This window comes from Felis catus, chromosome C1 (genome assembly GCF_018350175.1).
Source record: "Felis catus isolate Fca126 chromosome C1, F.catus_Fca126_mat1.0, whole genome shotgun sequence".
Lineage (NCBI taxonomy): Eukaryota > Metazoa > Chordata > Mammalia > Carnivora > Felidae > Felis > Felis catus.
The window spans coordinates 215,150,192-215,171,427 of NC_058375.1; the positions used below are offsets into that span (position 1 = coordinate 215,150,192).

The 21,236-nt window shown below is 55.8% G+C and overlaps 1 protein-coding gene and 1 long non-coding RNA gene across 10 annotated transcripts in view; one reads left to right on the forward strand and one right to left on the reverse strand.

Moving 5' to 3' along the window:
* The first annotated feature begins 1,027 nt into the window (after window positions 1-1,027).
* MROH2A (maestro heat like repeat family member 2A) overlaps window positions 1,028-21,236 on the forward strand; it is a 45,440-nt gene continuing 25,231 nt past the window's right edge. Inside the window, exons 1-18 of one of the 7 annotated variants that reach the window (XM_045034658.1) lie at window positions 1,028-2,012; window positions 2,551-2,652; window positions 2,887-3,071; window positions 7,547-7,678; window positions 7,961-8,123; window positions 10,228-10,326; window positions 10,979-11,223; window positions 11,696-11,839; window positions 13,741-13,833; window positions 14,068-14,146; window positions 14,276-14,389; window positions 17,076-17,152; window positions 18,095-18,214; window positions 18,517-18,627; window positions 19,432-19,579; window positions 20,346-20,386; window positions 20,834-20,975; window positions 21,161-21,213. In XM_045034658.1, coding sequence (XP_044890593.1) covers window positions 1,970-2,012; window positions 2,551-2,652; window positions 2,887-3,071; window positions 7,547-7,678; window positions 7,961-8,123; window positions 10,228-10,326; window positions 10,979-11,223; window positions 11,696-11,839; window positions 13,741-13,833; window positions 14,068-14,146; window positions 14,276-14,389; window positions 17,076-17,152; window positions 18,095-18,214; window positions 18,517-18,627; window positions 19,432-19,579; window positions 20,346-20,386; window positions 20,834-20,975; window positions 21,161-21,213 — 2,091 coding nt within the window. In that variant the 5' untranslated portion in view covers window positions 1,028-1,969. Of the gene's footprint in view, window positions 2,013-2,550; window positions 2,653-2,886; window positions 3,072-7,546; window positions 7,679-7,960; window positions 8,124-10,227; window positions 10,327-10,690; window positions 10,793-10,978; window positions 11,224-11,695; window positions 11,840-13,740; window positions 13,834-14,067; window positions 14,147-14,275; window positions 14,390-17,075; window positions 17,153-18,094; window positions 18,215-18,516; window positions 18,628-19,431; window positions 19,580-20,345; window positions 20,387-20,833; window positions 20,976-21,160; window positions 21,214-21,236 lie in introns of those variants that run through there. The other 6 variants (XM_045034654.1, XM_045034656.1, XM_045034655.1 and 3 more) reach the window with 6 other exon arrangements.
* Window positions 7,396-11,105, reverse strand: LOC109502945. 3 transcript variants are annotated; one of them, XR_006583641.1, is made up of 5 exons: window positions 10,966-11,105; window positions 10,292-10,736; window positions 9,729-9,867; window positions 8,757-9,214; window positions 7,396-7,842 (listed from the first exon to the last, which is right to left on the reverse strand). It is a non-coding gene; the product is annotated as an uncharacterized LOC109502945 (long non-coding RNA). The 3 variants fall into 3 exon arrangements; XR_002161878.2 differs by having other exon boundaries at window positions 8,757-9,219; XR_006583640.1 differs by lacking the exon at window positions 9,729-9,867 and having other exon boundaries at window positions 8,757-9,553.

Below are 21,236 nucleotides of genomic sequence, written 5' to 3' on the forward strand. Positions count from 1 at the left end.
GCAACTCCATGGCTAGAGATGGCCCAGAGCAACAGAACTACCCAGCTGACCCACAGATTTATGAACAACAGTAAATGGTTGTTTTCTGTCCTTAAGCTTTGAGGTGGTTTGTTACACAGCAATGGCTAACTGATACATTCTGTGCCGGCCCTAAACGCACGATCTTCCATGGGTTGGGTCTTTAGACTGTCAGAGGATGCAGGCACGCCCTACCCACTTCTATATCCACTTCTACATGGAGAGCTGTGCTTAGCTGCTCGCAGCGGGCAGGCAGGTAGGGTCTGTGGAACGGAATGGGAGCCGTGCCATTTGAATGATCTTTGAAGGAAAAGAGCAGGCCCAGAGGAGAGTGGGAGAGGTAGCCACGAAAGCAAGGCATGTGATAACTGTCTTCTTGTGTCTCTTCCATATTGGTCAGTATGTCTCCAAAGGGCAGAGTGAGGAACAACGCAGGAACTTTACAGGGAAGAAGGGTTTAGCACCATGCCTGTGAAGCTCATTTTCCAACCATCTGGCTTCAATGAAGTAGAAATGGGCTGCAAAGGGCAAAAAGCATCCCGCTATCAGAGACTGAGGAGCAGGCCTCTTGGCCGCATGGGCAAACTTTGAGTGGGAATTTTCGCTAAGCTGTCGTGGACTTACATGGCTCTGAGTCTTGTTCTATTGCTCTGTAACGCACAGCAAGTTTCCAAAGGCCAATATTTCGTTGCTCAAACTTTTGATATGGCCTGTTACAGCTATAACTGACGAGAAAATCTTGGGCTCCACTTTTGGTTCAGGAAATGGGGTACCTGCTCTCTTACCTGTCAGGGGGAACCCCCTGCCCCATCCTGTAAGCCACCCAGTCCTTGGGGAGGAAGAGTCCTCTTCCCGGGACCCCTCTGTCACCCATCCCACCCCAGCTGTCCTGACCACATCTTCCCACCTGGAGGTCCTATGACCTCAGGGTGGAAGTGAAGAGGTCAATGAGAAGACATGACTGCCAGCTGACCTGTGAGCTGGACCTGGGAAATCAGAGGCTTTGCATCCCCTCTCCTGTCCTTGGAATGTGGGTTCTGCTTGCCTTTCTCACTCCCAGAGGATGATCCAAGGAGATCGTTTTGGGATACTGAGATGGTGTTGAGGCCACCTTGACGGTAGGGGTGACTGAACCCGGTTAAGACCTCTGTATAAACTTTTAAGTTGTGGTTGGCGGGTGCAGAGATCCACTTGTCCTGATGCTGCCCAAGATGAAACTCCTGTGTAAGTTCTCCTGCTTATGAAAACTCCACCTGCCAACATGGAGTGGCTTCTTCAGTCTCTCCCCGCCCTGTGAGTACAGAGGCCAGTTTCAGATTTCACCCCAGGAGCTTCTGTGGAGCTTGCAAACCAACAGGGCATCCCCAGGGGATGTGGTAGTCGATAACGCCTGCTCCCGCTCTGCCCCTTTTCCAAACAGGCCACCGTATTCCACCGCACATATGGATAAAAGAAACGTCTAATGACAACATAATGCGGCGTTTTAACACAGGGCCCTGCGCACTCCTTGAAGCCCTCAGTTGATCAAGACTCAGGAAGGCAGTTAGATCTCAGAGTTCCAAGGGTCTGCGACCTAACGGTGATGGTTCTAGTGAAACCCTCCCACCCTGCCAGGAGACCTCTTCCTCATCCACATTACGGCTGAGAAGCCAACCACCCCACTTCCTTGACGACCCACCTGCCCTTGTCCACATTACCTTTGATGTGTATTAGGCATCCTCTCCTTGTGGTGTATTTTTGTCCCAACCAGGAGGGGACTCCGAGGAAAGGTCAGTAGTTAAGTCCCAGAGGAGCTCTTCAACAGATTGCCAGGAGGGAAAGAGCTCAGGACGGTGAAGAGCCCGTGGAGTTTCAGGCTTCGGGAACTCTGGTCAGGGGGCGAACGGATCTGGGAGCATCCAGTCCTCCATTTTGACATCTGTGTTGTTGGTCAACCCTTGAGAAGCTGCTGATGTTACGAGAGCTCCTTGAGAGGAGCAACGAGGACGGCAGAGGTGGGTTTCTCATTAATTGTTAGTGTTTGATGTGGAGAGGAGAGGAAGGGCCCTTCTTAACCAAGTTAGCCACTGCTGTGTCAGTGGCTTAAAACAACACCCGTCTATCATCGCACGGTTTCCGGGGATCCGGAGTCAGGGGGTCTCACAGGCTGCCTTCATGGTGTTGGTGCAGACACATCCTTTCCGGAGCTTAGTTCTCTTCCAAGCTTATGGGGTTGGAGGACTGATGTCCTCGGCTTCTTGCCACCGGGTCCCTTCCACAGGCAGTTTAGGCCACGCCGTTAACTTCAAGGCTAGCGTGAGACTCCCTCTCCCATCCCTAGGACACAGAGGCTGCTATGAGAGCACATGACCCTGGGAGTGGCTTCCTGTCACCTTGGCCTCGGTCTACTGGTTAGAACACGGGTCTAGCCAAGTCCCGGTTCTGCCCACACCGAAGGGGAGAGGGTTATGCAGGGTGTGACTCTTGGGGGGGCGGTGGTCTCTTGGGTTGTGTTGATACACCAACGATTTTATACAAATCTTGTCTCCGAAGAGCTTGTGGAGGAGATGACAGAAGCAGTGGTAGGCTCAAACGAGGACCCGGCAGAGGAAACGGAGGACCCGGAACCCCTGGAGCCAGACGACGACGACGGAGGCAAGAAAGTCGGCCCCACCCCTGCATTCCTGTCCCGTCCAGTCCTGGCCATTGACTCCTTGAGGGCGTGTCCCAGCCTAGGTCTCGGTTTCTCTGCCTGCACCAGGACAGGGAGGCCCCGCCCAATCGTGGCAAGAGCATGGCTTCCCCGGCGGCGGCGTCGGGAGGGCCTGGGCGCGGGAGCACTTCCCGCGACGGCCACCTCAGCGCCACCCCTGCACCACCTTGTCTCAGGTACTTTCCAACAAGTCACAAACCTCCTCAACATCATGGACAGCGGGTCAGCAAAGACGGACGCTGCTGGGGGGACAGGTCCTGACATGCGGAAGATGCTGGTCTCGGTGATAATCACGGAGAAGGCCACCACGGAGCCCTCCGCGGTGATCAACGCTCTCATCCGTTGCCTGCAGGTGCCCGAGGTAGGGCCCGCTGGCCCCCGGCCCCGCCTGGGAGCCCGGCCACCCGTGGGTCAGCACACATTACTGACCATCGCAGGCACAGGGCTGGGTGCTGGGGCACAGACACGGGCAAGACCGTGAGGCTCTGACTCACAGGGCCCATGGGAGCCTGGGGCTTTGGTAATTTTTAAAAAGCTGCCTTATTCTGACACGGTGGGTTGGGGAGCCCTTGTCCTAGGGCTCACGAACGTAGTCACAAAGATGTGGAAGGAGTGAAGCAGGTAGACCCGGGGCAGCCAAGACGTAGCAGAACCGGGTGCAAAGTGCTGGGCCAGCCCGGGGACTGCTTAGCCGGGGGTCAAGAGTGGGGTGGAAGGCGTAGGAGGGAGTGATGGGCGGTGTGACGGGAAATCGCGGTGGGCAAGACAGGGCAGAGTTTGGGGCAGAGCATCAGGGTCCCCTGGAGAGCTCGTTAAGACCCGGATTGTTGGGCCCCGTGCTGAGAGTTACTGATTCAGTAGGTCTGTGGGGCTGGCCTGAGAATCAACATTTCTCACACCTTCCCAGGTGATGCTGAGGCTGCTGGTCTGGAGACCACACTTTGAGAACTGCTGGAGTGTAGACTGTCCTGTGGCCTTTGGGGCTGGGAAGTGCGGGAGATCTTTGTAGGAATTCTTTAGAGAAAGCTTGATTTTGTACAAAGATGGGTGGCAGCTGTGAGGAGCAAAGACAGGCAAAGGGTTTTGTAACAGACTTTTAAAATGTGGGTTTATTAGGAGGTGCGGGGGGGGGGGGAGGGGACAGGCCATATCATGCAGGGCCACATGAGCAAGCACCAGGGTGGGCCAGGAAACAGAGGGAGCGAGGAGGGAACGGGGGCAAGAGTCTATATTGTGGTCTCTGGTGGGGGGAGGGGGGATGGGACGGGCGGGGTGAGCAGGCTGAAGATGGGCTAGTGTGAACAATTTCAGCGGGCTCTGGGTATCGGGGCTGTCCCTGGTTGTCTGGCATGTGGCCCTGGGGTCATTAGGGGCAGGTGGATAGTGGCTCCCAGTGGGAGAGCAGGTGGATGGTACCGCCTTTGGACTGGCTGGTTTGCATTTGAAAAGCATGCTCCCCGGGGAGCTGTTTGCTCTTGGTAGTAACTGGCTAAGCCTGGGAGGGGTGGGCTCTCCAGGGTCATCGACCCCGAGGTGTCGGGAAATATAAAACATTTAAGAGCATGATTAACACCCAGGCCATAATTGATGGGGTTTTGGGGTGATAGGGGGTTCAGAGCCGATGGTCAAGAAAGAATTCTTCAAGACGTCTTTGGTGCAGAAAGGTGATTTTATTAAAGCACAGGGACAGGACCTGTGGGCAGAAAGAGCTGTGTTGGGTTGTGACAGATAACTCATTATATACCTCAGGTTGGGAGGGGGTTAGGGACAGCGTAAGTCTCTAAGGAATTTTGAAGCAAGGTTTCCAGGCCCTTGAGGGGCTGGCTGCTGTTAGAAAAACTGTTGAGTAAAACCTCAGTCATGAGACCCTTCAGATGTATATCAGGGGGCCATAGGCTTGGAGTATGATTGCCTGCATGTATCTTGGGGAGTTGAGATAAAGGAATTTTTATATGTTAAAGCAGACTTACAGGATCCTGGGGGGTCAGGATAACGTGAAGCCCAGATTCCCTTTTACCCTTAACAAAGTGTCATCATCGAGGCAGCCGAGCTCCTAGAGGGAGGTCACTCTGTCTGTTTCAAGGACTCGTCACCGGGCTGTAGGCAGTACGGGCATCTAATTTTTCATTTGCCTTTGTTTCCCACATCACCACGGCAAGCACTTAAACCCCCTTACATCTCGATGAGGGTGATATGAGGGCTCCAGGAAACGGAGTCTACAGGTTTCTGGAGATTAGGTTCTGGATAAGATTGCCTTTTTCTTGCCGTTACTAAGTCATCCGTAAACTGAAGGAGACTCCCGTCCTATGTGACCTCGATCTCCATCAGTCAACCATTTGCTTTCTTTCCTTTCCCCTCTTCTTGGGCAGCCAGGAGTGTCTGGGGAATATCACACGTATCCCCCCTGGCGGGGGTGGGGGGAGGGTGCTGTCAGCCTGTACTTTGTCCTCAGCTCGCCCCATGCTCCCTCGTCAATAATCAGTGGCAATACATAGACACTAAACACGTGGGCACATTTGAAATTAACCTGTTTCGGAGATTTCCGTTCTTCATTGAATAGTGAAGCAGCCAGCAGAATGTCAAAATCTGTTAAACCAGACAAAAGTCGTTGACATTGCCAGGAACAGCAATGATTTTTGTTGCTAGGGAGGAAGCATTTGCATTCGTATCAGTTTCCTAGGACTGAGCTTCTGTCCCCAGATAACGTAGCCTAGACAATCACGGGGGGTCAAGGGTGCACCCTGCTTGAGGCCCCATAATCTTTGAGCGGCTGCAGACAGCCCCAAGACCTCCTCTGGTGCCTGTCTTTAGGTCAGTTTCCAAGTCTTTGACAGTTTTTGCCTTGCGACCATAAATATTCTCCAGAGATGCCTCTTGATCACAGAGGAGGCTGGTCTTATTAAAATTTACCTGGCTGTTTACACAGGTCCTGCAGGAGTGTTAATGAAGCCTACAGGTGTCCTTGAGGTCTCTGTGAAAATCTAGAGCATGCATTCTCCACGGGGGTGAAACTGTTCCCCCCACCCCCGGGTAAAATGGATTCTCTGAAGAAAACCTTACTTTTTTATGTTATCAAGTACAGAGATGCACATAAACAGATAGGTCACATACTCGGGGAATTAAGGCTTCATGGGTAGGGGTGCAATCAGGAAAAAATGTCTAAGAAGGCTCTTTAGGGAACAATCTAAAAAAAAGACTGAGGGACACTGGTCCAGGGCCAGGCAGTACCGAACGGCCAAGGCCCCCCAGTTTTCTTACTTCCAGGGATTTCCATGAGGAATCTCTGGTTGGAGTTTAGAAGCCTCGGTTATTCGCCAGGGCGACACCAGGCAAACAAGGCCACGACTCTCTGGAGCAGATTTCACTAGGTGAACATATAAGTTTGAGTGAATTTCTTCCTTCTTGAGGTGCCTTTTCCAAGGCCTCTGGGGCTGCTGGGAAGTGGCCGCCCTCCCAACAGAGAGGAGGCCCCTTTCCAAGGGCTTTGCGGGCCATGGCCCCCATGTCAACGGCCCACACTCATTCTGTGAGAGCAGCTAGTCAAGCTTGATTCAGTAAGGGTTATTTTAATCGCCAGTCTCCAGGTGTGGTCTGGGAATACGGTCTCTGTGTCCAATTCTACCTTAAACGGGGTCATTTAAGATGGCGATACGGCTATCTGGGAATCAAAAGGGAGTGAGAGGCACATTTCCCGGTATCGAGTGCTCCCCCACCAGGGCGGACTGCGTTCTTGGGCTTTCAAGTGGGCCAGTGACAAGCGTGTGGAGAATCTGGGGCGCTGACCATGTGACTCTTGTCTTGCTGACTCTGCCGGACCGAGAACAGGGAAGAGAGAACAGATTTGCGGGCCACACCGCCAGGGCCAGTTGGATGAGTCGGATGGGGGGAGGGCGGAGAAAGGTGTCGGGGGTGGAACCCGGTAGGGCCTGCCTCTTGGGCAGCTTGAGGACAACCCCCAGGTGGGGTATGACTCATTCTGGAACCAGTTGCAATGCGTGTGGGGTTCCCCACCCCCCTCCGCCACCGAGCGGTTCTCAAACACCAGCGGGGCGTCCCACAGTTCAGCTCAGTTCTGACCTACCCACCTGGAGACAGCATCGGATCCCATAGGCTAAGGGCTCAGTCCCACAAAGCTGCCCCCCCCCCCCCCATGCCTCTGACCGACTGGCTGTCGAACTCCCTCCCTGGGTTTGATTGATTTGCTAGAGTGGGTCACACAACTCAGAGGAACAGACCGCTCGCTGGATTACTAGTCTATTGTAAAAGGATCGAACTCAGGAATGGCCAGATGGAGGTGATGCAGAGGGGAAGCCATGGGGAACGGGTGCGGAGGTTCTGTGCTTTCTTGGGGTGCACCGCTCTCCCAGAATCCCCACGTGTTTGCCAGCCTGGAAGCTCGCTGAGCCCTGATCTGCGATCTAGGGAGGCCTCATTACAGAGGCACCGCCGATTGAATCATTGGCTATGGTCAATGCATTCGGATTCCGGCCCCTCCCCCGCTCCAAGACTGAAAGTTACGACCCTCTAATGAAAGGGATGGTTCTCCCGGCAGCCAGCCCCCATCCTTGGGTGCTTTCCGAGTCACCTCATTAAGGTAACAAAGGACTCTTTCAGGGCTCTCATCACTTAGGAAACTCCCAAGGGTTTTAGGAGCTCTGTGCCAGAAACCAGAAAGGGGACAAAGATCAAATACACGTATCTTGCGAATCACGGGTATATGGGAGGAGGGCCAGTGGAGGGAGTAGATGGTGGGCTGTGTTGGGGGCAGGGCTGGGTCCATCCCAGGCGCCACAACCTACTCCAGGATCTTCCCGTCCGCCCGTAATCGTTTCCCAGATTTCCACCCAGCGCAAAGTCAACATTTACAACATCCTCCAGGAGATCATCCAGCAGGAGGGGGAGCTAGAGGATCAGGGCGTCCAGAGGCTGGTCGCCATCGCCTCCAAGGAGATGAGGGAGAGCCTGGAGGTAGTGAAGCCCTGGGTCCATCGGTGCCCTGCCCCCCTCCCCTGCCAGCCCAGGGGCTGAGATGTTGGTGGCCTGGGGTGGATGCAGGATTTAGTTCTGCACGGAGAACATCATGTGCAAAGGCCCTGAGGCAGGGAGAGGCTTGGCTTCTCTGGTCCAGTGACCTGTGGGGAGGGGGGCAAGAAGAGGCGGAGCCTGAGCTGGAGCAGGTGTGGGGCAGGAGGGTTTTCATGGCAGCCCAGCGGGTGGTGGAGACACATGTCCCTCCCCTGTCCCCTGCAGGTGGAGGGCTACGTGAAAGCAGAGGTGGCCAGCGACACCCTGGTGGCTTTGTCCCGCAACCACTTCAACTTGGTCATGTATGAGCTGCAGCACCACCTCAAGCCTCTCAACCTCACGGACGAATTCGTCATCGTCACCTTGGCGAAACTGGCCAATGGCAACGGTAGGCGCACGCGGGTCCTCAGCCCGGGGCGGCGGGGGGGGGGGGGGGGCGGGTCTGGCCCCGCAGGCCGGCCTGGCGCTCCCTCCCGGTCACTGCCTGTGTCTTCTCTGACCAGCCCCATTTCCCTCTTTTCTAGTTTTTAAATTTATATTAAGTTTTTCTTTTGAGTCCAGCGTAATATCAGTTTCAGGATTCCATACATCGCCCAGTGCTCATCCCGACACAAGCTCGCCTTCATCCCCGTCTCCCGCTTCAACCATCCCCCCTTCCTCTGACATTCCTTCTTTCCGTTTCCGCGTCCCCCTCAGCTGTCAAGATTCCGTGTTCCTGCCTCTCATTTCTGTCTCTTCATTCCTCTGCCGTTCTTTCTCCAGACCGCTCTCCCTCTCGGGCCCCGTTCTCTTGTGTTCTCATCTCTTTTCCTTCTTACCCCTCCCCTCCCGCCTCCCCCATTCCACAGCAGGTGCTGGGCTCCCGCTGCACAGTGGCAGTGAGTACAATGCGCTCGGTCCCGCCTCCATAAAGGACGGTAAACAAGGAAACGAGAAAATCGGCCATCATCATATGAGATGACATGTGGTGTGACGAGAACAGCCTGGTGGCTGTTTGAGATCAGGAGGGAGGGGACCTCACCTCTGTGAGGGGCCCTCACTGGGGTAGCGACATTTCAGCTGTGACCCGAAAGGACGAGACGATGGTGAAGAACCAGATGTGGGAGGGCGTTCGGCACGGAGAATGTCATGTGCAAAGGCCCTGAGGCAGGGAAAGGCTCGGCTTCTCTGAAGGACTGAGAGGTCACTGTGGCTGTCGTTAGGGTGAGGGCAGATGGTGGAAAGTGGGGTTGGAGAGGCTGGCAGGGCCTGGTGGGTGTGGTAGAGTCTGGACCTTACTTGAGAGCCCCGGAAAGCTGCAGGGTTGCCTTGTGACACGCAGGTTCCAGGAAGAACATTCTAGCTGTTGTGTGGGTGGAGAAGGGATGAGAGGTGTGTACGTGAGAGGCGACGGTGGCTCAGGCTGGGGCCAGGCTGGTGAGGGGTGCGCAGACGGGAGAGATGAACGAGGCTCCGACTGATGGGACTTGCTGATGAGTTCTGTGCTGGAGGTGAAGGAAAAAAAAGAGGAGCCAAGGAAGACTCCCAGCTTCAGGCGTGAGCAGCTGGCTGCCGGGCAGGTGCACTGAGTTCACATTCCTGTGGGACTTTCGAGGGGCGGGGTCAGGTGGCCAGCTGATGGGTGGATGCGGAGTCGAGTCCGAGGGCAAGTGTGGGGGGCCTTCATCCCAGGGTCTTGGCGTGTGGGTGGTGCTCAAAGCCGTCCACGCCCACAGATGCAGACAGAGAAGAGGAGGCGGGCAGAACCCAGCTCCGAGAAACCCGACGTCAGAAAGAGAGTTGGCAGGGAGACGGGGACAGGTGGCGGTGGTGTGGAAGCTGCGAGAAGGGCGGTGGCTCAGGAAGGGTCCGGGGGCCAGCGTGTCCCATTTTGCAGGGGCTCTGGTCAGATGGGGCCGGGTGGGTGGAGAGAGCGGGGCGGGGGACAGGGGACTAGCTGCTCTGAGACAGCCGCTGGAGGAGCCAGGCTTGGAGGGGAGGGTGGCTCTGTCACCTGTTCCCTTTCCCCCAACAACGCCTCTTCTCTGCCCCCAGCGTCCCTCGGTTTCCTTCCTTTCTCTGCCCGCCTGTTGCCTTCTTCTGGTCTCTCTTTCTTGCTGCCTGTCTCCCTGTGTCTTTGTTCATCCAAGGACCTTGATGGGACACGTAAAGAGCCAGGCATCTATCCAGGAGCCAGGCTCAGTCTCCCCTCCCTGACTTTCTGCTCTGCCAGCTCCTCCCTATGGTTCTGTCTCCCTCTCCTCCTCCCCCTCCTCCTCTTCCTCCTCCTTCTGTCTCCCTGTCCCCGGTCTCCTTCCTTTCCTGCTTCCTCCCCCTTCACTTGTTTCCGGTCTGTTCCTTTCACCTCCCACGGACTTCCACACTTTATCCTGTGGCCTCAGCCACACGCTGGGCTCCGTGGGGGCGGGAGGTGGCAGGAAGCGGGCTTGTCCTCTGCCCTGTCCCTGCTGACCCGCCCCCAACTCCCTGCCACCTCTCGTCCCCCTGCACAGTGTTTGAATTCATGCCATACATGGGCATCACCCTGGCCACCATATTCACGATGCTGAGACTCACCAATGAAGCCAAGATGTGCCAGGTGATGTGCAGTGGTACGTGCCTGGTGGGGCCCGGCCAGGGGGCTGGACGAGGGCCCCGGGCAAGTAGGTGGAGGGGTTTGCTGAACAGGAGGTAGGTTGTCCGTTTATCCCCGAGCATTTGTCCAATCTCCTGCTTCGTGTGGCCCCGATCGGCTCTCGGGGGGGCACAGGCGGTGGAACTGTGGCCGGTGCTTTCAAGGGAACACGGCTTAGCGGGAGGAGGTTGTCTCTGTGACTCGGTTTACCCGGCTCTGTTTCGAGCGTTTCAGGAGGACGGCGGGATTTCACAGGAGAGGGAACCAGGGAACATGGCTCTATGTTGGGCCCGACCAGGGCTGGTCTCGGATGCTCTTTATGGTCTGATCTCCTTGCCCCAGGTTTTGATTTCTTAAGTGTTTCGGGGGGTCCCAAATCCCTGATCCCTGAGAAGAATAAGACAAAATGTGCTCACTGCCCTCCGTGGGACAATCCTCGGGCTGTGAGTAAGGAGTCATCTCCTACCCTTGACCCCTGTATGTGAATCTCAAGGACTGGGGTCTGGACACACCCGTAGGCTTAACAGCCCCCCTCACACATGGGTAGAAAGCTGATAAAAATTGGAAGGCAGAGAGCACGGGCTGAAGAGAGGCATTTCTAGGCCATCTCGCTCACCTGCTGGTTACAGAAGTGTGCCAATGCCTTCTGGAGGGAGGTGGCCCCGGGAGACCTCGTCCGGCTGCTGCCCCTCGGGGCTCACCGCCCCCACCCTGCTCCGTAGCCATGGAGACCTTCTGTGAGACGGTCCAGTTTTACCTGCGGCATCTGGAGGACAGTGTGTATCCTGTGATGACGGAAGATCAGTTTGCCATGAAGCTGTTCCCGATGTATCGCTATTTCGTGACCGTGTGGCTAAGGAACCACAACCCTGAGGTGAGGAGCACCCTTCTCAAGGGGGTCCTGTGGTCCCCCCCAGGTCATGGCTCCCCAGCCTGTGTGGCTAAGGAGGTCTGAGAGACCACTGGGTCCAGCCTCGTTCTCAGAACCCGGAGAGACGGTGACCTGATCAATGGAGGAGCTGACCTGCACGGGCCCTGGGGCCCCGAGGGGCCTGGCTTGAGAAAGACCCCAGGAGTTGCTGGAGGAGGGTCCCTGTTACGGTGCGTTTTACCTAGAGGAGCTGTGCCATAGGACCGTTTTACAAATGAGGAAACTCAGGCGCTCAGATAGGTTCTCCCGAGTGACAGAGCCGGGACTTGCAGGGACAGTCCGGCCTCGTCGCCTGCCTGTGGGGTCTCGGGCGGGGCCCCGCCTACTCCCAAGGCCCTCTCTGTCACGTGCCCTGGACTCTCTGGATGGGGTGACCTCACTGGGCCTCGCTGGGGCTCCCGGGCTCCTGTGATAGGTGAAGCTGGGGGTCATCAAGTCCCTGAAGCCCATGCTGACCCTCCTCCTGCCCAACGACGACCTTCGGAATCAGTTGTACGACTACATCCCCCTGCTGCTGGCGGAATACCGGGGTGGCCTGGAGGCCCTGTTCATCACGCAGGTCAGAGGCTGCAGGCTTGGTTCCTCTGGGTCCCGCGTCGGGAGGGGGAGTGTCACCTGAGTAGAAGCTGGGGCTCCGCACTCACTGGATTTTTGAGACTGCTGTTCCAGGAGGAAGGGACGAGATCCCAAAGGGTCTTGGAGGCTGCGGTGAGGTTGCGTGTTAGTTTCCTGGGGCTGCCGTAAGAGAACCGCAGGGTGGGCGGCTCCAAGTAACAGAAATGTAGCCTCACGGTTCCAACGGCGCTCCTTCCGAAGGCCCTGGAGAGGAATCCTTTGTTTGCCTCTTCCGGCTGCCGGTGGCCCCACGCGTTGCTTGGCTGGTGGCTGCAGCCTTCCGTCGTCCCCCTCTCTTCACGTGGTCTCTTCTCCGTGTCCTCCCCTCTTCTTATAAGGACGCTAGTTGTTGGACTACAGACCCATCTTAAATCCAGGATGGTTCATTTCATCTGAGGCCCTTACCTCATGACATCTGGAAAGCCTCATTTTCTTTTTTTAATTTTGTTAATGTTTATTTTTGGGAGACAGAGACAGAGCACGAGTGGGGGACAGACAGAGAGAGAGAGAGGGAGACACAGAATCTGAAGCAGGCTCCGGGCTCCCAGCTGTCGGCACAGAGCCCGACGCGGGGCTCGAACTCACAAACCGTGAGATCATGACCTGAGCCGAAGTTGGACCCTTGACCACCTGAGCCACCCAGGTGCCCCTGGAAAGCCTCATTTTCAAATAAAGACACATTCTGAGGCTCTGGGTGCACATGAATTTTTGGGAGACCCTTTAACCCACGATAGCCCGTAACCTGTGTGGGATGGAGCCTTGGCAGGGTTCTGAGTGAAGACGTGACCTGGGCTGTGTCACTCACCTACAGCAGAGGCGTGGTCCTCAGCTACAAAAGCAAAGAGCAGAAATTAATACGATAGATTTAGGGGGCCGTTCTTCGATCACTCTGACTGAAGAATGAGATTCGCTGCCAGGTGGATAGGGGAGAAAGGGGAAGAGGGCCTTGAATGCCATGCTCAGTGGCTTAGCACAGCACTTTCCAAGCATCACTGTGCCTGGGAATAGCTTGGGGGCTTGTTGACAATGCAGGATCAGATTCATCAGGTCTGGAGAAGAGCCTGATAGACTGCATTTCTTTCTTTTTCTTTTTTCTTTTTATGAAATTTATTGTCGAATTGGTTTCCATACAACACCCAGTGCTCATCCCAACAGGTGCCCTCCTCAATACCCATCACCCGCCCCCCATCAACCCTCAGTTTGTTCTCAGTATTTAAGAGTCTCTTATGGTTTGCCTCCTTCCCCCTCTGTAACTTTTTTTCGCCCTTCCCCTCCCCCGTGGTCTTCTGTTAAGTTTCTCAGGATCCACATAAGAGTGAAACCATATGGTATCTGTCTTTCTCTGTATGGCTTATTTCACTTAGCATCACACTCTCCAGTTCCATCCGCGTTGCTACAAAAGGCCATATTTCATTCTTTCTCATTGCCACGTAGTATTCCATTGTGTATATAAACCACAATGTCTTTATCCATTCATCAGTTGATGGACATTTAGGCTCTTTCCATCATTTGGCTATTGTTGAGAGTGCTGCTATAAGCATTGGGGTACAAGTGCCCCTATGCATCAGCACTCCTGTGTCCCTTGGGTAAATTCCTAGCAGTGCTACTGCTGGGTCATGGGGTAGGTCTATTTTTAATTTTCTGAGGAACCTCCACACTGCTTTCCAGAGCGGCTGCACCAGTTTGCATTCCCACCAATGGTACAAGAGGGTCCCCGTTTCTCCACATCCTCTGCGTTTCTCGCCAGCTCCCAGGGGGGATGCTGATACCGTCGGCTGATGGGCCCCTCTGAGCCACAAGAGTCCAGAGTTCACTGACCCTGAATCATCGGCCTGTTCATTGCAGGTCTTGAGGCAGATCCTGGAAACGTCCGTCACCACCAACACCCCCGTCCCCCAAATGCAACTACACACCATTTTCACGGAACTGCACGTCCAGGTGAGGCCGCGAGCTTGGCGGGGCACCAGCATTCTCGGGGTGCTGCCGTGGGGAGTGGGCGGTGGCAGGTGGCGCGGCTGTGGAGCCCCCATCTCGTTCATCTGGCTCCCGTATCCCACGGGGGCTGGGAGGCGTTGGTTGCCCACGCAGCTCTGCCACGGCCGGGCCGCCCCCGTGCTTGCATCCCGTCTCTGCTTGTCGTCTCACCACCCTCCCTGCACGCCCCCTCCCCAGGTGTGTTCCAAGGCTCCCGCCCAGCAGCAGTACAGCAGCCAAAACCTGGCGGAGATCGTACACTGCTTCATAGCCCTCGGTGAGGCTCCCCCAGGTCCCCTGTGAGCCTGGCGGGGGGGGGGGAGTCCCCGTCCCCCAGGGCTGCCTCCTCTGGCTCCATCTGTCTGGCCCAGGGGGCGTATGACTAAGGCAGCCTTCCCCTCTGCAGCCCGGTCCTACCCCAAGGAGCTGATGAAATTCTTCCTTGGTCAGATGGAGATGAGCCAAGAGGCCATCCGCGTGGGGACATTGACCCTGATTAGGGCGATAGTGAACGCAGCTGGTGAGCAGGACCAGGAGGTGGGGCGGGAGTCAGGGGAAGCGGGTCTCACACATATCTGGAACTCGGTCATTTCCTCTTTTGTTGACATCGCTGGCTGGGCCAAGGGGTCATGGCTGTGTGTTGCCTCGCATTTTCTGTGCTTGAACCTAACCAGCACTGTGACCCCCACCCCCAGCTGTGTCCGAAAACCCTGAATCCTGGCTTCCACCTGAGTCTGAATTTCCAACTTTTTTTTTTTTTAACGTTTATTCATTTCTTGATAGATAGAGCGTGAGTGGGGGAGGGGCAGAGAGAAGCAGGCTGTCAGCACAGCACAGAGCCCGACACGGGGCTCGAACTCATGGACCGTGAGATCGTGACCTGAGCCGAAGTCGGACACTTAACCAACCGATTGAGCCACCCAGGCACCCCTCCAACTTTTAATCTGAATCTTAGAACTACCCCCCCCCAAAAACTAAATCAAAGGCTTTATGTAAGGCCTAGTTATATCATGTAGGCATAGCCCTAAAGCCCCACTGTCCCAATGCCCAATCATAGTCGAAACTCCTGATTCTGAATCCCTAAGCCCAAACTAGAACCCTGGCCCTGTTATCAGAAGGGAAATACTCTCCCCAGCTGAGGCAGCAGCTCAGACAGTGCCTCTGTGTGAACTGGGGCAAGACATCCCTTGCTGGGAGCACGTGGCCCGGCAGGTTCATGATTTGGTGAGGAGAGCATGGCCACTTCTGTTCAGTCCTTCAGCTGAGTGCCCTGTGCAGTGCACAGACTGGGCAACTTTATATGAAGCACGTTCTGCTGACAGTGAACCTTTCTCTTAAAAAAAAAAAAATGCAGATTTATCTGATGGACAGAGATAATAATGACTAGAGTTGGCCTCACCATTTTTCTGTGAAAGGCCTGAGAGTAAAAATACTTTCGGCTTTATAGGCCATATGGTCTCTGTGACAGTTACTCAGCTGTGTAAAAGCAGTCATAAACTGCACAGTGGGGCTATGTTCCAATAAAACTTTATTTACACAAATGGGCTTTGATCTGGATTTAGCCTGCGGGTTATACTTTGCTAATCCTTGTGCTAGGAAAAAAAAAAAAAAAAGAAACTAGCTTCTTGTGGAAGTTGATAAAGCATTCTGGATGTTCAGTTGGATAGGGACCAAAACTTGGGCTCAACAGCCCAGCTTCTTGACAATTGTCTGAAGGATATAATTGCCCGAAGGTAACCGGACAATGGCGTTCATTGCCACGTCATGCATACAAGCAAAACGTTAGAAACAACCTAAATGTTTTTCTATAGGGAATTTCTGGAATGAAGAATAGTATATACACATAGTGGAATATTACTCAACCTTAAAGGATATAGTCACTCTGTATTTTTTCACGGGAAAGAAGCCCTCTCTGTATTGAGGGTGATAGTATGGGGTGGGGGGTAGGGTGTTACATAGTCTTGATTACTTGCAAGAAATCTATATGCTTAGTTTCGCCTGAGTGAGTGTGGAAGGACACAAACTGTTGAGTGGTTACCTTTTATTTTAATTTTACAATGAACACACGTTATTTTTAAAATCAGAAAAAAAGTTTCTATTTTGCAGATAAAAACTCAAAATTGGAACCTGCTCTCTTAGTGCTTGGTCACCTGCTACTTTTCCACCAGCATTGACTTGTAGTAACATGTAGCCTTGAGTGTACTGTGAGCCCGAGCACCCGACTGCAATTCTGTCCACACTGGACCTCTCCGGTATCTTCTCATGGCTCTCTCTTACCTCTCTCTCTCTCTCTCTCTCTCTCTCTCTTTCTCTTTTTTGTTTAAGTTGATTTATTTATTTTGGCAGGGGGAGGGGCAGAGAGAGAGGGAGAGAGAATCCCAAGCAAGCTCCATGGTGTCCACACAGAGCTCACTGCGGGGCTCGATCCCACGAAAGCAAGATCACGGCCTGAGCCGATGTGAAGAGTCAGATGCTTAACCAACTGAGGCACCCAGGAACCCCTCTTTCTTACCTCTGCCAATCTTCCTCCTCCCCCAATCGGCTGTCCTCAATTCTATGACTAACAAACGCTTCCAAAGCACTTCTTGTGTGCCAAGCGCTGTCATTACTGCTCACAGAAGCTCTGTGAGAGAGGTACTGTTGTTATCCCCATTTTAAAGGTAGGGAAACGAGGCACAGGGGGCTGAGGATTTCACCTGCGGTCACATAGCTACGTTGTGGCAGACACAGGGTCTGAACCCAGGCAGCCTGGTACCAGAGCCCGGGCTCTGCCCTGCTGTGCTTAACGGTCTATGCGTGCCCACCGTGTGCCCAGCCCACCATGTGCCCACCTGAAGGTGCTAAAGTGATAGTAGGTGGGGCTCTCACCTCAAGGAGGGTCCGGCTGGGTTCCATGAGAATCACAAAGCAGAGGCCAAGCTGTGAGGCATAAAAGCCATGCTCTCCCCTGGCACTGGGTGGGGTGGGACAGACATTGAGAGGACAGGGAGGTGGCCAGCGAGGCCTCTGAGGGAGGCAGCCCCGAGCCGCGGTGGGAGTCGGAGGCTCTCAGGAGGCGTGACGTGGACGAGCCAGCTGATGCCTGGCTCCTGGTAGAAGGTGGGGGGCAGGCCTGCTGCTCTGGGGGTCTCGCTGGGAGTCCCGGGCATCTCCTCAGAGCCCAGCTCTGAGGCCGGTGGCCCTCCAGGCTGGTGTTCCTCTTTCAGAGCCCAGAATGAATGTCAGGACCATCTACCTGGCCATCCGGGTGGTCAAGACCACCCTCTCTGACACCCGCTTCAAGGTAATGGGGGCAGACACCCGGAAGGGATGGGGCTCGGGGCACTCTGAGGGGGCGGCGGAGGGAAGTCCGGTGGGCGGCCTTCACTCCTCTCCAGCTCTGTGGGGAGGGCGGCCTGCTGGAGGCCCTTTGATGGAAAACCTAGCTTCCTGGCCAGCACTGAGTAGGGCTGGAGGAGTGTGAGGCCCACGGGAGCAGGACCACAGCTCTCCTCAAGGACCTGGAGTTGCCCGATGAAGGGGCCCAGCCAGCACCCTGGACAGAGGAGAGGCTGGGTGAATCTGGCATCATCCAGAGCTGCGTGGCTGCCTGAGGGTTTTGTGTAGCCTTTACTGCATTTGAAGAAAGCAACTTGAAATTCGAAAGACGCACACCTTGTGCCCTCCAAATAAAGGCCCCAAAACCCCACAGTCCAGTCTCCACTGTAGCCACGGCCACCTAGGAATGTAGCTTCAGTTCTGGTCGTAGGTCCAGGAGGGCGAGGGTCTAGAGGGCCTGGGGGGGGGTGGGATTTGGGCTGGAGATTTAGGCCACGCTGTTCTCAAAATGTGGAGGCCGTCAAGGGAAGAGAGAACAGGTTTGTTCTGTGCTGCCCCCACGTAGGGTTTTGCAAACATGAGCCCAAGCCTGGGCGGGCCCAGCATAAGAGTCAGGCTGTCCCCTCCAGGGCTGCCTGAGAAGGGGGTAGCCTGTCTAGAAGGGAGCGTGCTCCATGTCTCTGGGAGGCTCAGATAGGGCTCCTGGGCGGGCCCGCTGCAGAGTGGGCGCCCCTGGACGAGGCAGGGGGTGGGGGGCAGAGTGGGTGGTAGCCCCTGAGGCTCCTTCCCGCCCAGAGCACCCCCAATTCCTGGCCGTCTCAGGTCACGGGATTCGGGGTTAGATGCTGAGCCCTTCTCCCCCGGAGCCCATCCCAGTCCCTGGCTTGTCTGCTGCCCGTCCCCGCAGGTAAGGATGGCTATTCTCCGCATCATCGGCCAGTTGGCTCTGTCTGGCTACCAGGACAGGATCAAAGGCTGGGGCCTGAAGTACGTGTCTGTGCAGCTGACTCTCTCCACCTACAAACTGGTGAGTGGCCCTGATATGCAGACCATGGCACAGCCGGGCCTTGGAAGTGGTTTCCGAAGCACTGAGGCAAGAATCCGCCCGGTGTATCTGTGCTCGAACCTGCGTGAGTCTGCGTTCATGACACAGGCACAGAGACGCAGTGAGCTGTAGGTAAGGGTGGGCGCAGTCACGCCAGGCAGGGAATCCAGAAAACCCTGGAGACCCGGCTCCGGGGCATGGAGCCTCACGGGGGTGAGGAGGCCACACCGAAGGCTGCAGGGCACCCGCCCCGTGAGCAGGGACCCCTCGGTTCTGCCTTCCAGACAAATCGCCGGGAGAGCTTTTATCAGAGGGACCTGGAGGAGAAGATGGTCCACAAAGTCACCATGGACACCGTGCGGATCATAACCTCTTCCGTCAGTGGGATGACCAATGTGAGTGGTCACCCTGCAGCCGACAGCTTGACTTGTGTGGGTCCCACACCAGGCTCGGAGTGGAGGGGGCAGACAGGGCAATGACGCATGCCCAGAGCTCTGTGTTGTTTCTTCTTCCAGTCCCGCTGCCTGGGGGGCCCGGAGGGCCTCCATCTTCCCACCACCTGAGCTCTTGTCCTTGAAGGTCCAGTTCCGGAGCTGGGTCCTTGATGGGAGCTTAGTCCCCCAGACACTAAGGCAGTGCTTGGCACGCAGAGGGCCTCAATAGGTATCCATTGACTTCTTGCCAGAAATGTGTCTATCACCTTAAAGCCCCTGCAGCCCAGGTGTGTGTGTGTGTGTGTGTGTGTGTGTGTGTGTGTGTATGTGTGTGTGTGTAGATATGATTTTAATTGTTTAATTGAACAAGCATCCAGTGAGTTCCTAGCACGTGAAGACACGAAGGCTTATACTGCGAGGGCTCCGTGTAACCCCAAGGAGGTCACAAGCTTAAGAGGGAAACAAGGGTGTCAACTTTTCATTGCGATACAGTGTGATTTGGCCAAAAGTAGGAAAAAATTTACCATGATAGCATCAGGAGGGAATCCTTGTCCACTCCGTGAGACTCTGGGCTGGACGCTCCCTGGCCGGGGGCAGCTTATCTGAATAACAGAGAGAGTGAGAAGATTCACGGTGGCTACAGCCCAGGCGGCACCTGCTTAGAGCCAGCCCTGGACTCACAGGCCGGCACCGTGGGGCGGGCCTGACGGATGTCGTGTGGCCACGGATGCCGCCGCCGATCCTGCCCCTCTGCCCCCAACCCAGGAGTTCTGGCTGCGGCTCCTGTGCTACATCATGGAGACAGATCACACCGAGGCCTTGACTCCCATCTGCATCAGTCTCACAAACCTGGTGGAACGCCAGCCGCGCACCAAGGATGTGGAGGCCAGTGTGGCCAGCAAGAGCAGGCACGGTGGGCAGCGTCCCTGTGCTGGCTGGGGGGCTTGGGCGGGCCGGTCACTCCGTGTCTCCGAGTGTGTCCTCTCCCCATTTTCCAGGAAGCGTCTAGGAGTCCAAACAGCCAGGTCGGAGGCCCTTAGCATATCTGAGGAGGGGTTGAAATGGAGCCAGCTTCCTTTGGCGGGTCATTCCTCACATCCCCTCCCCCTGCACCCCTCCCAGGACCTCACCCATGGAGGCTCAGGCTTTCTCCACATGTGACTTGTCTGGGTCCCATGGGAGTTGTCTGTAACCCCAGTGCAGCACTGTCCATGTCAGACTCTCCAAGAAGTGACTGGCCCCACCTAAGGGTGGAGTGACACTGCTCTTCCAAGGGGGCTATTCTCGTGGGGCTGGGGCTTTGCTGGATGGGCGTTGCTGGTGGTGGGTGTGATTTTAGGAGCCCTTTAGGACCCAGGGACGGCAAATGGTGAAGGGTCTTCTTCATGACCTCCCCTGGGCTCTGGACTAGCACCCCCCCCCCCCCGATGTCTTCTAAGCCCCAGCGCAAAGCGCAACTCTCCCTTCTTCCTAGGATCAACCAATTAAAATGATGTTCTTTATGGACCTATCACTGGTCCCTGTGCCAACCCATCCTCTGTTCTGGGGGCAATGGGATGCTTTAGGAAAGTACCTTCTAGGGCAAAGCCCTTCTCAGGGGCACAGGGGCATGGGAGCATGGGGTGTCTCCCAGTATCAGCCGGGCAGCTTCAGCAGGGTCACATCTCCTTCTTCCTCAGTGGATCTGCCTGCGCCCCAGAAACTGCTAGCCCGTCTCCTGGTGAGTGGCTCACCCAGGCTGTGCCCTGGGCAGACTGAGGCCAGGGCCCATGTTATCTCTCTCTTGAAAGCCCCCCCAAGGGAGGAGGGAGCTAGACACTTGGCAGGACAGAGCTTTCCGGGTCCCTTTGATTCCTCTTGGGTACATGTGGCAGGGGCTGTGTGCTCGGATGCCCAGGAACCTGGTGGTAACGTGCTCCCACATTCCTCTGCTCAGCCTCTGAGCAGCCCTAGCGCATCCCCAGGACACTGCCAAGGGCCCGCCTGCCCCTGGGGGCCTTGCACGCACGCGTTCTGCTCCTTATGTTGACTCTGGGCATTAACCCACACTCTGCAGAAGCCTGGGGTGGGGAGAAAGCCCATGATCTTGCCCCTCTTCTTTCTGGGAACAAAGTGCCTGGGTGGGGGGCTGCCCTGCCCCACTGGTATCTGGGCGTCCCCCACCCAGGTGCTGATGTCATCCCCCTACAAGGGGGAGGGCCGTGGGATAGCCATGCTCAACCTCCTAAGGACCCTGAGCCAGAGCATCGCGCCCGCCATGGCTGACATGTGGGAGCTGGAGATCCCTCTGCTGGTCAAGTACCTGGAAGGTGAGGCGCCCGGGGGCCCCCTCCCCGCGTGCCTGCTGGCGTACTCATCACCTGGCTTGAAGTGGGGAGGGGACGACAGCATGTGCTGAGCCCATCTGTGGAGGGCTTCGAGTGCCTGACCCACAAAGGGGTCCCCAGAAGGGAGCAGCAGGAGAAAGTAGCACATGTGGGCCTTCTTTCTGCAGAACATACTGAGTTTACTTGGAATCAGAAGACCTGGGAGGACAAGCTAATTCAGGTGAGGACATGATGCAGCTTGCT